Below are 16,314 nucleotides of genomic sequence, written 5' to 3'. Positions count from 1 at the left end.
GGAAACCCTACAGCTGTTGTGCTTTTCCTTCCGTTCTTCTAACCAGATTTTCTCAATTTGGGGAATTCCACCAAATTACATTTGCCACTCACAAAAATTGTAACTGGGATGGGTGTGTGGCAGAATATATAGGGAAAAAAGTGGCTGAGGGTGTCTCTAGGACAGCACCACCTGACAGCCATCAAATTCTACCTTTTGAATCTGTATTTGAACAGTCCCAAACTGTTGTTACCTGTGATATGGAAGGCAAAGTATAACACAGTCACTGGAGTTTCTGTATGGGTCTGGGAGGAGGTTGATGAAAGTGAAAACAATTTGGTCATTATTAAGAAAAAAAATAGCAAAAAGTGACAATTAGAACCAAAGAAAACATCTCTTTTTTTTAACTGATTTTCCATCAATTATATAAAACAAGCCTTTAAAGAACAAAAGAAAAGATACATACACCTCACATATCCCACAGTCAGGAAGATTTGTATAATTGCTCCTTTTCTAACATATACCTAAAGCAGAATCTGGAATGTTGGGTTGGTTCAACATCAACAAATATTTCACCTCTCTCAGTAGAGGAATATCCTCTCTATCAAGGGATGGAAGAAAGAGTTCATCTTACATTTATCCTTTCAGAAGCTTCAACAAAAAGATTTTTTTGTTTATTTTTCATTTAACCTCAGATACAAAGGCAATAAAATACCATTTTAATGACTGAAGTACGAGAAAGTATACAGAAGACACCATTTAATTAGTATTCAGCAATCTAGGAGTAAGGATTTAAGGGCTTTTTGAAGTTTGAGGAGTTAAAAGGACCATTGCATTTTAGAGGGTAAGAGCTAACTGTTACCATCACATTCCTGCACATGTCTCTGGGGAAACCATTTACTACAGTAATGGCCTTCACTGTTTGAGGAAAGAACTCTTCCCTGAGCAGGTAGAGGGCAACTAGATTTCCTGACTGGAAAAAAAATCCAAGCAGCCTGATGAGGAGCAGCTGAGGGAGCTGAGCTTGTGCAGTCTGGAGAAAAGGAGGCTCAGGAGACCTTATAATCTCTACAGTGCCTGAAAGGAGGAGGCCAGTCTTCTCTTCCAGGTGACAAGTGACAGAACAAGAGAAAGAGGCCTCAGGTTGTGCTAGGGGAGGTTTAGATTGGATATTAGGAAATTTCTTAACTGAGAGAGGGCTGTCAAGTATCAGAACACACTGTCCAGGGAAGTGGTAGATCACCATCCCTGAAATATTTAAAAGGCACATAGATGTGGCATTTAGGGATGTGGTTTAGTGTTGGACTTGGAAGTGCCGGTTTTAAGGCTGTATTTGATGATGTTAGGAATTTTTGCATGATTCTATAAAAATATGCAAGGCTTAAGATGCTAAGATTCATTCATGCCCTAGAAGATTACTGTCATTTTTTGACTATGAAATCAAAGACAAACATCAGCAACACGATTAGTTACTGTTCTGAGTACACACCTCAGGATCAAAATTCACCATCAGGAGTTGGTTTTGAGGATTACACCTAATTAGTTTGGTTTGAGTTAAACTGACAAGTTTAATCCACCTGAACGTTCCATTTACTGTAGGTTTGATCTTCATACTGGTCAAGAGATTTCAACTTCTCCACATATTTCTGAGAAATAAAGGTATTTTCTGGACTTTCTAAAAATCTGCCAGGCAAAAACCCACACATAATCAGTTTTGTTTTCTTTTACTGATAGCACCTCATGAACAAGTTATGGTAGAAAGTTTTAGTTTTCCCCTCATTGCATGCTATTATCTATGTCATTTTTCAGTGCTGGAATCATTATTACTCAATAACTTAATTAATGTGTGTCTAAAGCTCTTACAGGAGCTTCCATCCTCTGTACTCCCACCTGAATGTATGTTTGCTTAGGATCAGGACAAGAGGAAGAGACAGAGCACAATTTTCAAATAACCTGGATGTCTAGGTCCCCCATGAGTATCTTTGACAACCTTGTCCCCATAGAACAATAAAACTCTTTATGGACTCCTGGTCCTTCTGAAAAGTAGGACCAAAATTTCTTTACTTTTTCCTTCAGTTCTTTAGAACATTTAAGCTTTCCCAAAGTAGCCAGTGTATTTTTGTTAATGATTTAATTATAACGTCCTCCTCATCCCCCCACTTATTAGACTATAAGTTATTATGAACCTGCAGGAAAATGCACTTTTATTTTTACATTTTTACACTTTTTAATGTATTCATCATGTTCATTTGCAGTTATCTAGTTCTTCACTAAACAATTGCAATGAAATATTGCAATTTGGGGTAATTATCTCCACAGACAGATTTTTTTAGAAAGCTTCCAATATGGTTGAAAGCTTGAAATGAAAATAAAAAGAGAAAAAACCCAAACAGCAGAGAAAGCAGTAGAGTTCTCTTTCTGCAATACTCTCAACATGAAATTCCATCCAAAATATTTCTGAGGAACAGAGATCAGCACTGTACCAAGCTATGCTGCTGATATGTGTCATGTGCTTACCAACAAACCACATATTTCTAAATATGCTCTAAATATGTCCCCAGCAGATGAATTCTAGGATGCTAAAGAATGGCAGATTAGCTCATACCTAAAAAGTATGGAACTAGGCTTCCAGATCTAGACATATACCCCACACTCTTGATACTCTCTAAATCACAGAATATTCTGAGTTGGGAAGGACACACAAGGATCCAGTCAACTTCTTAAGTGAAATTCTATCCTGTACTTTTATAACTAGTTTGTTTTCTCCCCAGATATATTCTCTCTCATAAGTCACTGGGCTCTTCCTCCGAAGTCTCATAAAAATTCTGAGTCTTACTTGTAACTTAAATTTTCTAGAGGAAAAAAAAAAAAAAAAAAAAAAAAAAAGCACCTACTCCTGTAAAAGCTGACCAAAATAGTGGCAAGCAGAAGTGATTTCTTTAAGTTGCCTTCCATTCTCATTGATATGTGTAAAATTAAGAAAAGTTATCTGCCTTTTGAAAGAGCAGATGTAAAAATGTATGTATTATCTGAAATCAGAGAGAAAACAAGTTTAGAAAGAGACAGTGTAAGCATTAAATGCAAGACACTCATTTAATTGCTAACAATGCCAAAAGTGTCAACCTAAGGAAAATTCATTTATTCAAAATTGGTAGCTAAATATTCATTATTACTGCCTTATACCCACAACTAATTTACAAAACTCTGCCACAGTTCGAGTGTAATACAGTGTCACAGAAATGTACATCTAAAAGTGACTTCAAGGACAATTAGTCCATGTTTCTGCTCCAAGAAGAGGTTTCTGTACCTGTGCAATTTGCAAAAGAGGTTTTTCTAGCTCTCCCTGGAAGATTTTTCAGTAATGAAGAGCCTGTCACCTCCTCTAGCAATCTGTTCTAGCAATTCATTATGCTTGGCATAAAGTGGTTTTCTCAGTCATCAGACTTGAGCCTTACACTTTAAATTAAGTTCGGTATCTTCTGGGTGTAGAGAATAGACTATTTCCTTCCTGTATGCAGAATTCCTTATTGTACTTGAAGATTTATGCCTGTTCTCTTCTTCAGCCTCAATGACAACCAACAGATCCTTTTCCTGATACTCCACTAGGGGCTTCATCAAGACTGATAGAAATGTGAGATTGCACATCCTTGTGCCTTTCAGGACAACCATTCATTTGAACATTTACATTCTAATGTCTTTATTCACAAAATTACTTCTCTTACTCATGTTGATGTATTACGACTGCTAAATCATATTTTGAAGACCTGTTTCTAACCAGTTTTTTCCTACCTTGAGTTTTCATTATTCCTGTGTAAGAATAATGTGTGCTCCAGCTATGCAGGTTAAATATGTGCTACACTGGATGGAGAACATGGACACACCTGCCTTCCATGCATTCTCTGTGTCTCATGCAGAAAAATGCAAAATACAGTATTGTGTAGGGAGATGAAAATCTCCCTCTTTCTTAGAAGTGCATTTTAGATCTGGCTTTACCTATGGGTCAGCTTCTGGAAGGAACCTGCAGTCAGAACATCACTGAAGCAAGAACAGAATCATAGAACACAGTTTGATTCCCAGCTGCAATACTTATGTCAGTATTTCAAAGCATTCAATTCACAAATAGCTTAACTAAAGCTGTAATTTAAGCAATGCACAAAACTATCTTCCTAATAATAAATAAACAATTTCATGTATATAGGTACTGGCTTTGAGCAGAGATTCTAAACTAGAACAATCATCAAATCATACACAAAACTTAGGCAACACATCTGTTAGGATTCAGTGTTTTGACTTTAAAATCAGTATAATCATCTTCAAACTCTTGTAATGTTAAAAAAATAAAACATAAAAAAGAGAGAGGAAAGCATAAAATACATGTTTTTCCAATGGCAGAAAAGTCTGATGGATGGCATATGGTAGAGCTAAACACTTAGCTCACTTTTGTCACTGAGCACACTTCTGAGATTTTTCAGTTCGCTCTTAACCAATGAGCAATGGTCGATAGTGTTAACAGTGATACTTGTTTGGGGTTTTTTTTAACAGAAGCTGAGGTGGCAACTGAAGCATTTGCTTAGAAATACAGATTGATTTTAAATAACAGTTTAAGATATAATGCAAGTGTAGCACTGCAAAATCAGTATGTGTGTGTACTAGTGACACCTCTGTTTAAGAAGCATAGTAAGAGGGATAGCCATCTATATTGCTCCATACTTTTATACTGTTTCATTCTGTTAACCCTCCTCTTCAATAGAGATCTTCTCAGCAAGTTTTTACAAGGCCAAATTATACCTATGCATTAACATTAAGAAGGTTATTATGCACATCAGACTTCAGCTACTCAAATACTTGAAGTCAACTCCCTAAGTAAACAGTATCTTTTGACTCTGAATCATTGTTACATTTAATTATGCTGTCTTAATCCGTGGCTACCACATGTATCAGGCAACAGAACAGTCATTTTCTACAGCGCAGATGTACTCTATTAATGCTCAAGGTAATTAACCATGTACACAGATGAGGACTTCAGGAAAAATAATAGCAGAGCAGAAAATAGAAGTGCATATTAATGGAAGCTCATGTTGGCTCTAAAGGGAGAGCTCCAGCTTCTGCTTTTTTCCATTAGCAACACAAAGAGCAACATGCAAAACGTACATGTAAAGATACATTGTTACTTTGCTAAATATGTTAAATGTTAATCATCCCTGAGAATGTTTTTCTTTGCAGTTTGTCTGTGTCTCTTTTCTAGAGCAAGCCACTTAAAAAATAAACAAACAAGTAGAAGTATCAGTAGCCAAGGTGGACATTTGAGTAAAAACCAGCATCTTTGAACAGGCATACCAAATTGACTTATTTAAGAATCTTCTTCCTTTCTAACTCCCTCCATCCCTCAACTAACATAGATTTTGTTTGTTTGAAATTTTTTTTTTTTTTTACATACACAGTACAAGCCTGCTCATATATACACAAAACCCATGACAGGATGAACTACTGCGCTTCTCCAAGGCAAATAAAGGAATTTAGATATAGTTATGTGACTAAATTAGAATATATTCACTTTTAAAAATCTATATATTTAACTCACCAAGAATTGATTTAAAGCAATTTGTCTGAGAAGCCCACATTTCTGCCCTGAAAGCTAAGCATCCTTTGATCCTCTTTGGGATCAGACCCACCAGCCACCAGTCACACCACAAATCAGATCTTTGCTCGTTCTGGTTTTCAGGAAATTCCATTCACATTTTAGCCAAACACATTCCTGCCTATCCAGAAGCATGTAAGGCTTGTTCCTGGAAATATGTGGACACTATTCATATATCATGCACTTAACAGCATGAACTTTGAAACTTCTGAGAAATAAATTAGCTGTAAGATGACAGCTATTGTTTGATAAAGCTCCTGATTAGAATTGTAAAACCCAAAGGCAAATAGTTTATGAAGAACCTGGAAAATAAATATTTTAGCGGTGACAGTAAAATGGGTGCAGTAATTGGTGCTTGCCATTTTACCTGTGCTTCTGCTGTCAACACTAAGATTGCATGCATGAGGAAGAGTGGCTCAAACTTGAAAACCAATACTCTCTGACTGTGCCTTACCTGGCAATAAGCTGGCAAGCCAGCACATTTACCGTGCAGAATGCTCATTCAGAACTGTGCTAGAAAGGCTGCTTTTGTCCTGAGTCAGTCAAGTCACTAAGGAAGCACTCATCACCTCAAAAATGGGTCCACTCAAACCCTCTTACAGTCTTCATCTAACCAAATGTGGTAATTGCTGCACTCTACCTAGCAGCTTAAAATTGTTATTCAAGCATGTCACCAAATTCATGTTTATATGTTGGGTGTTCAGGGAATCCTCCAGAGGTAAGGCCAAGACCAGGTAAACTGCAACAGACCTCAGAAGGGTGTCTTGAATCCCCATCTCCCACAGACAAGGCTGGTTCAGAGCATCCTGCTGCTTCAGAAGAAGAAAAGGTAGCAGTAGGTCACTGCTGCCATTCACTTCTCCTTTCTGAGGCAGCTCTGTGCAGGGATCAGCAGGAATTTACTGTGAATCCTAAGGGATTTTATCAGGAGCAATGAAACTCAGAAGTACAGTAGAGTGAGTCCTGACCCTGAGACATAGAAAGCTTTGCCATGGATTTGAAAGCAATACCAGGATTTTAGTCCAAAGGCATTAACAGCTTTACAAGGCTTCTGCATGAACTAAGCATGTGCCATTCATTTACTTGAGATCTGGTTTATAACCATTCTTCTGGGTTTTTAATTACCTAGATTAAGATATATACTTGCAAAAAAAAATAAAAAATCAGTATATGCACACAGAGAATATACTTCCTACCCCATCTAATGGAACAGCAAATCTCTATATTCTGCTAATAATTTTCTTGTAAGTATCATTTATATGTATTTTATCAAATTGTTTTTATTTGCTATTTCAACAACCTTAATATTTGTGTCTGTTTCCAAAAACTTGCCTGTTTATATAATACCTTACAAAAAAAAAAAAAAAAAAAAAAGCATTCCTTGCACATGTAGCAACCTCTCTCCTTAGCACACTGCCAAAATTGCCACACAGCAGATCCAAGCCTGCAGAGACCAGCAAAGCTTATATCCCACCTTCTAATGGTCTGCATCTGGGCAAACCTCGCAGCCTCGTGGGCACACAGGTGCCAGGAGCACAGGGAAATGGCAGGGACACAGCCAGGAGAATCCCTTTCTGGATCAGGATAGTGAAGAAGAGAGTGATCCCAGGGCACCCATTACATCTGCACCTGGAGCTGGACGCACCTGGGCTTCACCAGCCCTCTCACTTCAAGTGGAATTTAATCAATATTACCCTGCTCCACAAAGCTGCAGGGTAAAAATGAAGGAGAAGAGGCAGAATTTGGCTGCCCTCCTGCCAGCTAAGTGCTCTAGCCAGCAGACAGCAAAGCCAACTGCATAGTATGGTAGAGTACTTCTTTATTTGAATTTGTGTTAGAAGGGGATGAAATCCTCACAAAAACCTAATTTTCCAAGTTCTCAGATATTTATAGCAATAAAGTAACACCAAAATTTTTAAAAATAATAAAAAAAAGTGTCTAAAAAAATTACATAACATTCTGTTTTTTCAAAGAGACATTCCATGACTGGTGGTGAGCATAGTGTTAGGAATTATTAGAGCTTTTATTGCAAGACACTTCTATAAACCAACATTTTAAAAACATTCTCTATCTTCTGAGTAGAATTAACTGATTTTGTATCTGTACCAGAACTGCATGCAAATTGCATCCTAACACACAGGAAAAAAAGTTTACAGAACTGACAGTTCTGTATTTTATATGTGAAAAATTTAACCTTTTTTCTTTTTAAAAAAATTTTGGGGAATGGTGCTGGAGAATTTTGTTTCACTTTATCCAAATTTATTTTATTCTCTAAAATTTAGTTTATCCACTAAAAAACTTTGGCAAAAGCCATTTGAATGTGTCTCTACTAAATGTGACACTTCTAAAAAATTCACCTGATCAGGAAAATGCATCCAGAAATCTAGCCTTAAGAAAATTAATTTTTGTTCTAAAGAACAAATAATAGACACTGTACCCAGCTGTGTTGGGAGTCTATCTCATGCCTATCTAGTTCAATTCAGCAATAAAACATTCCCAGTGTCACAACTCTAAGTTTACGGATACTTTTGAATAAACAAGGAAATCATAATATCCTGTGTACAGGGTGCAATGTTAACATAATACTGCAATCTAAAGGATTGTGTATTTTCTTTCTGAAGAGCTTTCCAGAAACCATTCAGTCATTCTGCTCTCTTTAAATATGCCCCTTGAGTCCACTAAAAAAATGGTTTTTTCAGCTTTTGAAATTGAAACATAATAATGGAAATTTCCTCAATCAAATTAATAAAAGTTAATTAACCTCTACAAAAAAGTCAGTAACAAACCTATGTTTGAGATGGTTTTTGCCATATGGCCTTTTCCCTTCTGGTTTGGCAGAATGAGCAGTTAAGTCTACTCTATCTTAAATAATTACTATGAAAGAAAAGGTAGAGGAGCAACAGATATTTCCAGCAATGCTTCATCCTTATTGATTCACTTCCAGGATTAAAACACAAGTGGAAATGTCCCATAGAACACACACATTTAACTCCATTTCAATTTCAGCAGACCAAGTTAAAAAATACCTAGTTGAAAAAGAGAAGCACTCATAAACACATCCTTTCATGTATAAACACATGATTTATTATAATAACAGAAAATGTTGGTATGAAAATTAAACTCAAATCTTTCCCAGAGGAATAAAACTGAACACACTTTAACCTCTTTTGTAACATGTGCCAAATTACTTTCTATGGTCTCTGATTTCACTTGAATTAAGAAATTTTTCTATGCCCCAAAGGGATGAAAATAACTTTTTCCTTGTATGTTTAGAGCTCAGCAACAGCTATTCTCCCTAGGAGCAAGCCAGTCATGAGTTCCCCAGGCAGACCCCTGGTCAGTGCAGACCCCTCTTCTCAACATTGTCCTTACAGACTTCCCTCAGCCAAAGCACCTCAACCCGTCTTTCTGATGACAGACAGCCAAGATCCAACACATTCACCCCAAATCTCTCTCACAGATCACACTGGTGGGCACTGTCAGACACTGTAAGATTGGATTTCTTACCCTCAGTATTTTGAGAGTGGGATGGATCAGCACACTGCCTCAATAATTGCAGAGCTAAAGTATGTAATTTTCTATTTCAGACCCCAAAAGGGAGCCTCACATTTCCTGGAAGGGCATGGGTCCCAAAGGGCCACAAAGATGCTGGGAGGGTTGGAGCACCTCTCCTCTGAGAAGAGGCTGTGAGAACTGGGATTGTTCAGGCTGGAGAAGAGAAGGCCCTGAGGATGCATTATTGCAGATTTCAGTGCTTAATGGGGACTTATAAGAAAGATGGGGAGAAACTTTTTAGCAGGGCTTGCTGCTACAGGACAAGGGATAATAGTTTTACACTAAAAGAGGGTAGATTTAGACTGAGTACTAGGAGGAAGCTCTTTTTAGTATGAGGGGACAGTGAGACACTGGAACACATTGTCCAAAGAAGTTGGGAATGCCCTATCCCTGGAAACACTCAAGGCCAGGTTGCATGGGACTCTGAGCAACCTGACCTAGCTGAAGATATCCCTGCTCATCACAGGAGAATTGGACTAGGTGACCTTCAACGTTCCCTTCAAACTCAAACTGTTCTATGATTCTGTAATTCTAATCAGATGCCAGCCTGACTCTTACTACAACTCTTCCAGTTCCAGTAAAGAAAAATAAAAAGCCCCCAGGAGTAAGAACCAAAACCTGTGGCTGCCCCCATCCTACACAGCTGACTAACCACAATATTAGACAAATATTCTGCACTTCTTTCCTGACCTCAGATTTTTCATTTTCCCATGTTTAAAAGCAGAGATCTAAGAAGGGAGATGAAGGGTGTTCTGTCTCATCCAAGGACTAGACTAAAAAACTCCATTTATAGCTATAAATAGATGAATCCTTAGTTATTAGAGGCAGGTGCCATGCTCAGGAGAAAGTTCTAGACATGGGCTGCATGTGGACACCAGCACTTTACTGAAGCAACTTCCAAAACCCTAAGAAGGGGTGGATTTAGGAATCACCTTTGCAATTTCTCATAATGCTATTACTAGTCTGCTCCTTGCACAGCATGTGACATTCTGTTCAGCACTCTTAATTCTCCTCTGCGTGATTTTGTGTTCTGGATATTAGAAACCTGAGCCTTGCTGTCTGCATGACTGAGAATAGCCCATATTTCTCAGATACTGGATTTATCCAACAGCATAGATAATAAGTAATACCTCAATCCTCAGTGAGATTTTAGGGAATATATCAAATCTAGAAAACAAAATCTCAGATGTGAAATCCCATGGTTTAAATTCCTTGTCACAGGAAAAATAACTCTCCAACATGTTCCTGTGATTAAAGAATAAATCCTTAAAATTTTTAAGGTAGTTTTAGCTGTTTTCACTTACTCTAATGCTTCTTTAGTTTCTTTTTCAAAAATATTTTTGGTGAAAGATACAATCTATACTAGAATGAAAATAAATGAACCACAGAAAAAAATATTACAAGTTACTTTTCAAAATGTAGTCATGACATCAGTCATAAAGTTACTTTTCAATTTGTGTATAAACACAAACCTCAACATGTGTTGTATTTTAAAATTTTTATCTCTAATGATTCTGGTTTTAGAATTATCTTATAATGCTATGCTCATTTTTGAGGTGCTCCCAGAACATCCTCAACTGACTTACATATCATCTTCTGTACAGTGAACATTCAGAAAATAACACAGTAAAGAGACTTTCTTCCTCTCAATAAAAGTAATATTGGAAATTTATTCACCCGTTTGACATAATATTGCCATAACTTTTGGGTACTAATTCTATATATTGTTCCAACAAATACAGATATGGCAATATGAGTTCTCTTAGATTTTATCATTTAGTAAACTTGCAGAAGAGAGCTTTCCCAACCCCAGAATCAAACCTAGCACACATGCATATGTAATGTATAATTCTCCTACTTCCTGACCAACAAAATGCTCCAGAACAGTGAACCCTACAGATTGTCTTTACTTGCCAACATTTAAAAGTGCTCATGCTCCGAGTGGTACACTTGGTTTCAGTGGAAGCACGGGAAAAGCTTATTGACCCCAAAAATTGCCTCAAGGCAGGTCATTCACAGCTTCTTTGCAAAGCCCATATTTTCTTGATGTGTGCAGTTCTTACCAGCACCTTGAAATTCACAAACAGAAATACCTACTAAGAAATGTGATAAAAAAGGCAGCAAACTTATACCAGCAAAGGAGAATAAGGAGCAACCCATTCTGAAAAAGTTATATGGCTTCTAGAGAATTTGTTTCACTAGACAAAAAGCATATTTTGTTCTTAAGTGTAGAGCACCTGTATGGCTGATGACTATCTGACAACTATTTACTCATCTCCTCTTCAAATTTAATAATCTAGAACTGGTTTAAAGTATCTGTAATATAACTTTGGTGTTTATTAGGCAGCTAAAAGACAGATTAAATCCATGTCTTTTTTTAATAGTGTGCTGTGTATCAAGTAACATTTATTTATTAGGTACTTTTACTTTTATAACCCTTACTTGCAGCTACCTGAGTAGGTTGTGACTATGAATCACACAGGAGTGCTGTGAAACTGAGAGCAGCTCCATATCAGGCAGATGGTGTAAAATAAAGGTGGGATTAAATTAAAGATCTTTGGGAATTTCATCTTACAAAAGAGAATAATGTATTTTTCCAGTGGTGTCAGATAAACTTCAGTATCTGGGGCTTTTACAAGATGGGCTTTTATTACAAACCTTTATCAGTGATCTTTAACCAGGAGTAAAATAAGTACAAAAATATTTGTAAGTGTAAGTTTTTTGCAGAACTAGTGTCTTCTAAGCTGAACAACATGATAAGAGAAGCTGGTGTTTTGTTAGACTTCATTACAGTTTAATTTTATAGACAAAATATTATATTAGCTAGTTATTTCTTTATTGATAACTGCCTTAATTTATTTTAGCAGTAGAATTTATTTATCTACAGATTTATTGCATCTAAAGTATAAAAAACAATGCTGAAAAAAAGTGCACATACTAATTGATTTTGCTACTTGTATCTCTCTCACCTATTTTTTTGACAGGAAAAGTATCCACATAAAGTTTAAAACAAAAAGCAAACAAACAAAGGAGCAGTGAGCCATCTCAGCACCTGAAAAGCTCCTGCATGTCTTATATGACTTAGTACCATGACTTACACTCTCATGTTAAGACAAATTTTGGGTTACTTTGTTACACTTACACACATAAACACAAACTATACATCTCAGTCACTCTACCATCTTCTAATTCTTTGAAAACATCCTGAAAAGCAGGATAACAGCTGCTTTCTTTGGCTTTTAAGATCTTATCTTTTTTTTCCCCTAATCCAGACAACACTGAAACTATAATTTTACAAAAAAGAAAGAAAACTGTTGAAGATCATGGTTACCAGTCAAAAATACAGAACTTACAAGTACACTCAGAGAATTAATGAATAAACATGTCCCAAGCCTACTGACAAATAAAGACTGATGCATGCTGGCTGAAAGCTTTGGAAAGGTCAAAACATGGGGAATTGAGTGAATTCTTCACTCACCTGGCATCACGGCATCACAACACTGTGAATAACAAGCATGGCAAAAGAAGAGGATTAAACACAGCTCCCAACAATATCTCCCGTCTGAAAAGTAACCTTGCCTATATTTTTCAATTAAAAAGAGCTATTTTGTTTGTAACAAGCTATGGTTATTGTCATTAATCAACATTGTCTGATTCATGGCCAAATTTGGCAATAATTTCTTGAATATAAACTTTGCTCTCAAGATCATTTTTTTCCAGAGTGTGAGAAATGTCATAGGAAGAAATTTAGATGAGATGGGCAGGAACAACAGAATCCCTTACAGCTGTTTAACCCCTTAGCATCAACTTCCTCTTATGTTTAACTCAGTTTTTCTTTTGTGATTTATGCAAACCCTGATCACTTTGGGAAACCACTATAAACTCTTCGCCAAAACTAAACAACACAAAATCGTTTTGGTGCCTCATTTTTCAAAGTGCATAGAGAAAGGCAATCCAAAACAAAGTTCTCCTTGATGTGGGCAATAACACCTGAAATCTCTTACCTGTTTAATTTTTGATTAAAATCTTGTCTTTTCTTGCTTTCCAGAAGTTCAGCTCAGTTTGGAGGCCCGTATGATGGCCACACAGAAGATCAGCAGAATCCCTGCTCACAGTGTCATGGGTCTGCTGCCACCACCATTGATTCAGCTGCATGTAGCAGAGTCCTGGAATCAGAATTTTGTCTGCAAAATACAAAAACAGCGCCCGAATTTCAAAGGAAATACTACCTCACAATAACACAGATATCTCCACCCCCCATTTATATTTGCACTTTAAGGATGAAAAACACTGAAATTTGGAATTTAATTCTGACTAGAATAAGATTTAAAAAAAGAAAAAATCCTGAAGACAGAGCTAAAAGGATGTTTATAAAGACACAGATCACATTTCAGCTGTATTTATTAATCAACACCATGCCCAAACACCCTCTCAAAAATTATTGGCTGCAGGTCCTTTGAATGGTTCCTTGCAGTTATTCCAGAAGTGAAAAATATACATTTTACTATTTAATTTCCTAATGTTACATGGTAATTTGTTTTTTTGAATAAACATGAGAGTTAACATAAACATAAAATATTAAATAGATCTTATTTAATATGTTTTATTACACTTTGCCAGTGTTTACAAAAAGAGAAACTAATAATACACAGCAAAGCATTTCAGTAAAATATTAATGGAGCATTAAAGATTACATTCTGTTCCACACACTATTTTTTTTTCCTTTCAGTTAAGCCAATTCATCAGTTCTGCCTAAGTTTTAGATGAGATTTACTACTTACACTATTCTGCCTGGAACACCTGCTTCACTGCCATGACACAGAGCAAGGAGCTGACCCTGGCCAGAGCCCTCAGATCATTTATTATTGACAGGATTATAAATCCTCATTTATCCAACAACTGATTATCAATCATCTCTGTACATAGTCGGTCCCAAACTGAAATCAAGAAATCAAAACGTAGGTTTGCTTAATCTGTCAGCTCTCTGGAACACAGCTCATGTTATTGCTGTCTCTAGAGACAATAGAAGCACACCTGAATAATTAGTGACACTCTCCTTTTTGATGCTGTCCTTTGATATTAGCATTAGTCTCATCAAAAACAATGACTTTTATGATATGAGTTTAGTTCGTGTTAAATGCTCAAGGCAACAGAGAAGTGCAATCTATTGAAAACACTTTTAAAAGGCAATTCAAGAGAATAATGCTGTTTCGTACCCTGGAAGCATAGCTTCAACTGATTCCAAATTCTGATACCTCTACAGACTGCTTAAGTCTTACCTTTGAAATTAATAAACCCAAAATATAAATTCCTGAAAATTCATATTTCAGTATGACAAAACAATTAGGGTTTAAAATACACTAATTGTACCAAAAAATACTTTAAAACATCATTCAGTGCCAAATATCAAAACTGACTAGTAACCTTTGAGTTACAGAATTCAGGGAGATGAACCCTTGCTATGAACTCAGTTCTAGGTCCCTGTGCAGCTTAAGATGTGCTGCTACATCCATAATGTGTCCACTGATTCCTTTATGTGGCAGTGACTCACAAGCAAGAAACTGAAAAATAACACAAAAGGAAGCAATAAGGAAAATAAAGATGCAAGTCTGCTTTTGCAGAAGTAGTTACAAACTCACGGTGCAGTTTAGCTTGTTTTGACAGTGAAGACATGAACAGCACAAGAGCAACTTCAGCACATGCATAAGTGAGAAAAAATTGCAAAGCAACAGGTAAGTAAGTGGGCAAAAAAAAAGCTTGAGAAGCTACGATGGAAACCACAGCACCTCTATTTATCTGCTTTAACCATCATCTTTCTCCCAAAAGTCTAATTTATTAGGGCCTGATAGAGTAACAAACAGTTTCTCCAGCACCTTGAAGCTCAGGCTCCATCGTAGCCTGCCCCTGAGCACCACCAGCTGCTCCAGGGCAGCAGAAGTCTGCTTGCTCAGCCCATCCTCTCCTCCTAAAAGCCTCTTGACATCTGTCACACTGGTCAGTTCCCATCCCATCCGTGAGGAGAGCATGCCTTACACTGCTTGTGTGCTCCCAAGAGACTCATAAGGCAGACATTTATTTAACGAGTTCATTTGTGGCTTTATGAAGTAATTTATGCTTCCTTAACACAACAAACTCCTTAAACTTCACAGACTTCATAAATTTGATAGGGTTTGGATTTGCTCCAGTATGGAAAAATGGAGCAAAAATGTCATTGTGGGGGGTTATTTTCCTGTTTTTCAACACTAAAGCCATGTTATGAGATGTCACTACTAGATTTAAATACCAAAGTTATAAATTAAACTCCTTCTGTATACAGAGTGAGCAGTAAATTCAAGTCAAAACCTTTTACTTCTCTTTCATTATTTCCTTTGCAAAAGGTTTTAAAATATATCAAAATAAATTTTTAAGCACTCTGTAATGACAAATATTTTGTTGTTTACATTTGTTTTTTTAATAACACAAACACATGAAAATTGAAAGTTACGAGATTCATAAGATACAAACTTTAGCAGGTAATCTGGGAAATTCTGTCTTCTCTTTGCAGAATGTGCTAGTTAAGTAAACAGTCACAATAGTGCTATAGATACCATTTGTGACAACCAAATCTTATATCATTGTTTCCCTAACACCAAACCAAGGAAAAAAATAATCCCATTCTCATTTGAAGCAGAAACACCTAAACCAGCTGAATGCCTGTATCAGTTTTCACAAAAATTACCTTCCTTAATAAACACAGGTTTAGCAATGAACTGTGAAGTTAGTTGTCAACTTCCTCTTCTCTTTATGCTCGTATGATTTGCTCTCAGTCTTTTTATTTCCCCTACTAATCTTTGAAATAAACCTTGACCTTTCCAAGCTGCCCAACAGTGGATTTCAGATGCATTCAGGTTGCTGTGCTTGAAATTTTTCTGCTTTGATGTTGATGGGAGTTTTGTCACGGGCTTCAATCGGAAAGAGATTTCCATCTCGGCGGGGGAGTTGTGGTTCCATCCCTGCCCCTATTCATAACCGCTGCCTCTCAGGATCAAACTGAAAAGATAATCACCAGCCTGAAATCCCAACACTGCTAACAAAGTACTGGCAGACAAAAAGAATACTTTTCAACTTCCTTTCATTGCCATTGGTATTTATACACAGTATCT

At 36.7% G+C, this 16,314-nt stretch overlaps 1 protein-coding gene across 1 annotated transcript in view; it reads right to left on the bottom strand.

Annotated features, from left to right (window-relative positions):
• DNAH11 (dynein axonemal heavy chain 11) overlaps positions 1-15,183 on the bottom strand; it is a 103,088-nt gene extending 87,905 nt beyond the window's left edge. Inside the window, 1 exon segment of the mRNA XM_058831056.1 lies at positions 15,046-15,183. Within this exon segment, the coding sequence (XP_058687039.1) occupies positions 15,046-15,183 (138 nt within the window).
• Positions 15,184-16,314: the final 1,131 nt, after the last annotated feature.

Source organism: Poecile atricapillus, chromosome 2 (assembly GCF_030490865.1).
Source record: "Poecile atricapillus isolate bPoeAtr1 chromosome 2, bPoeAtr1.hap1, whole genome shotgun sequence".
In the NCBI taxonomy this organism is placed as follows: Eukaryota; Metazoa; Chordata; class Aves; order Passeriformes; family Paridae; genus Poecile; species Poecile atricapillus.
This window is presented reverse-complemented; position numbering and strand designations above follow the sequence as displayed.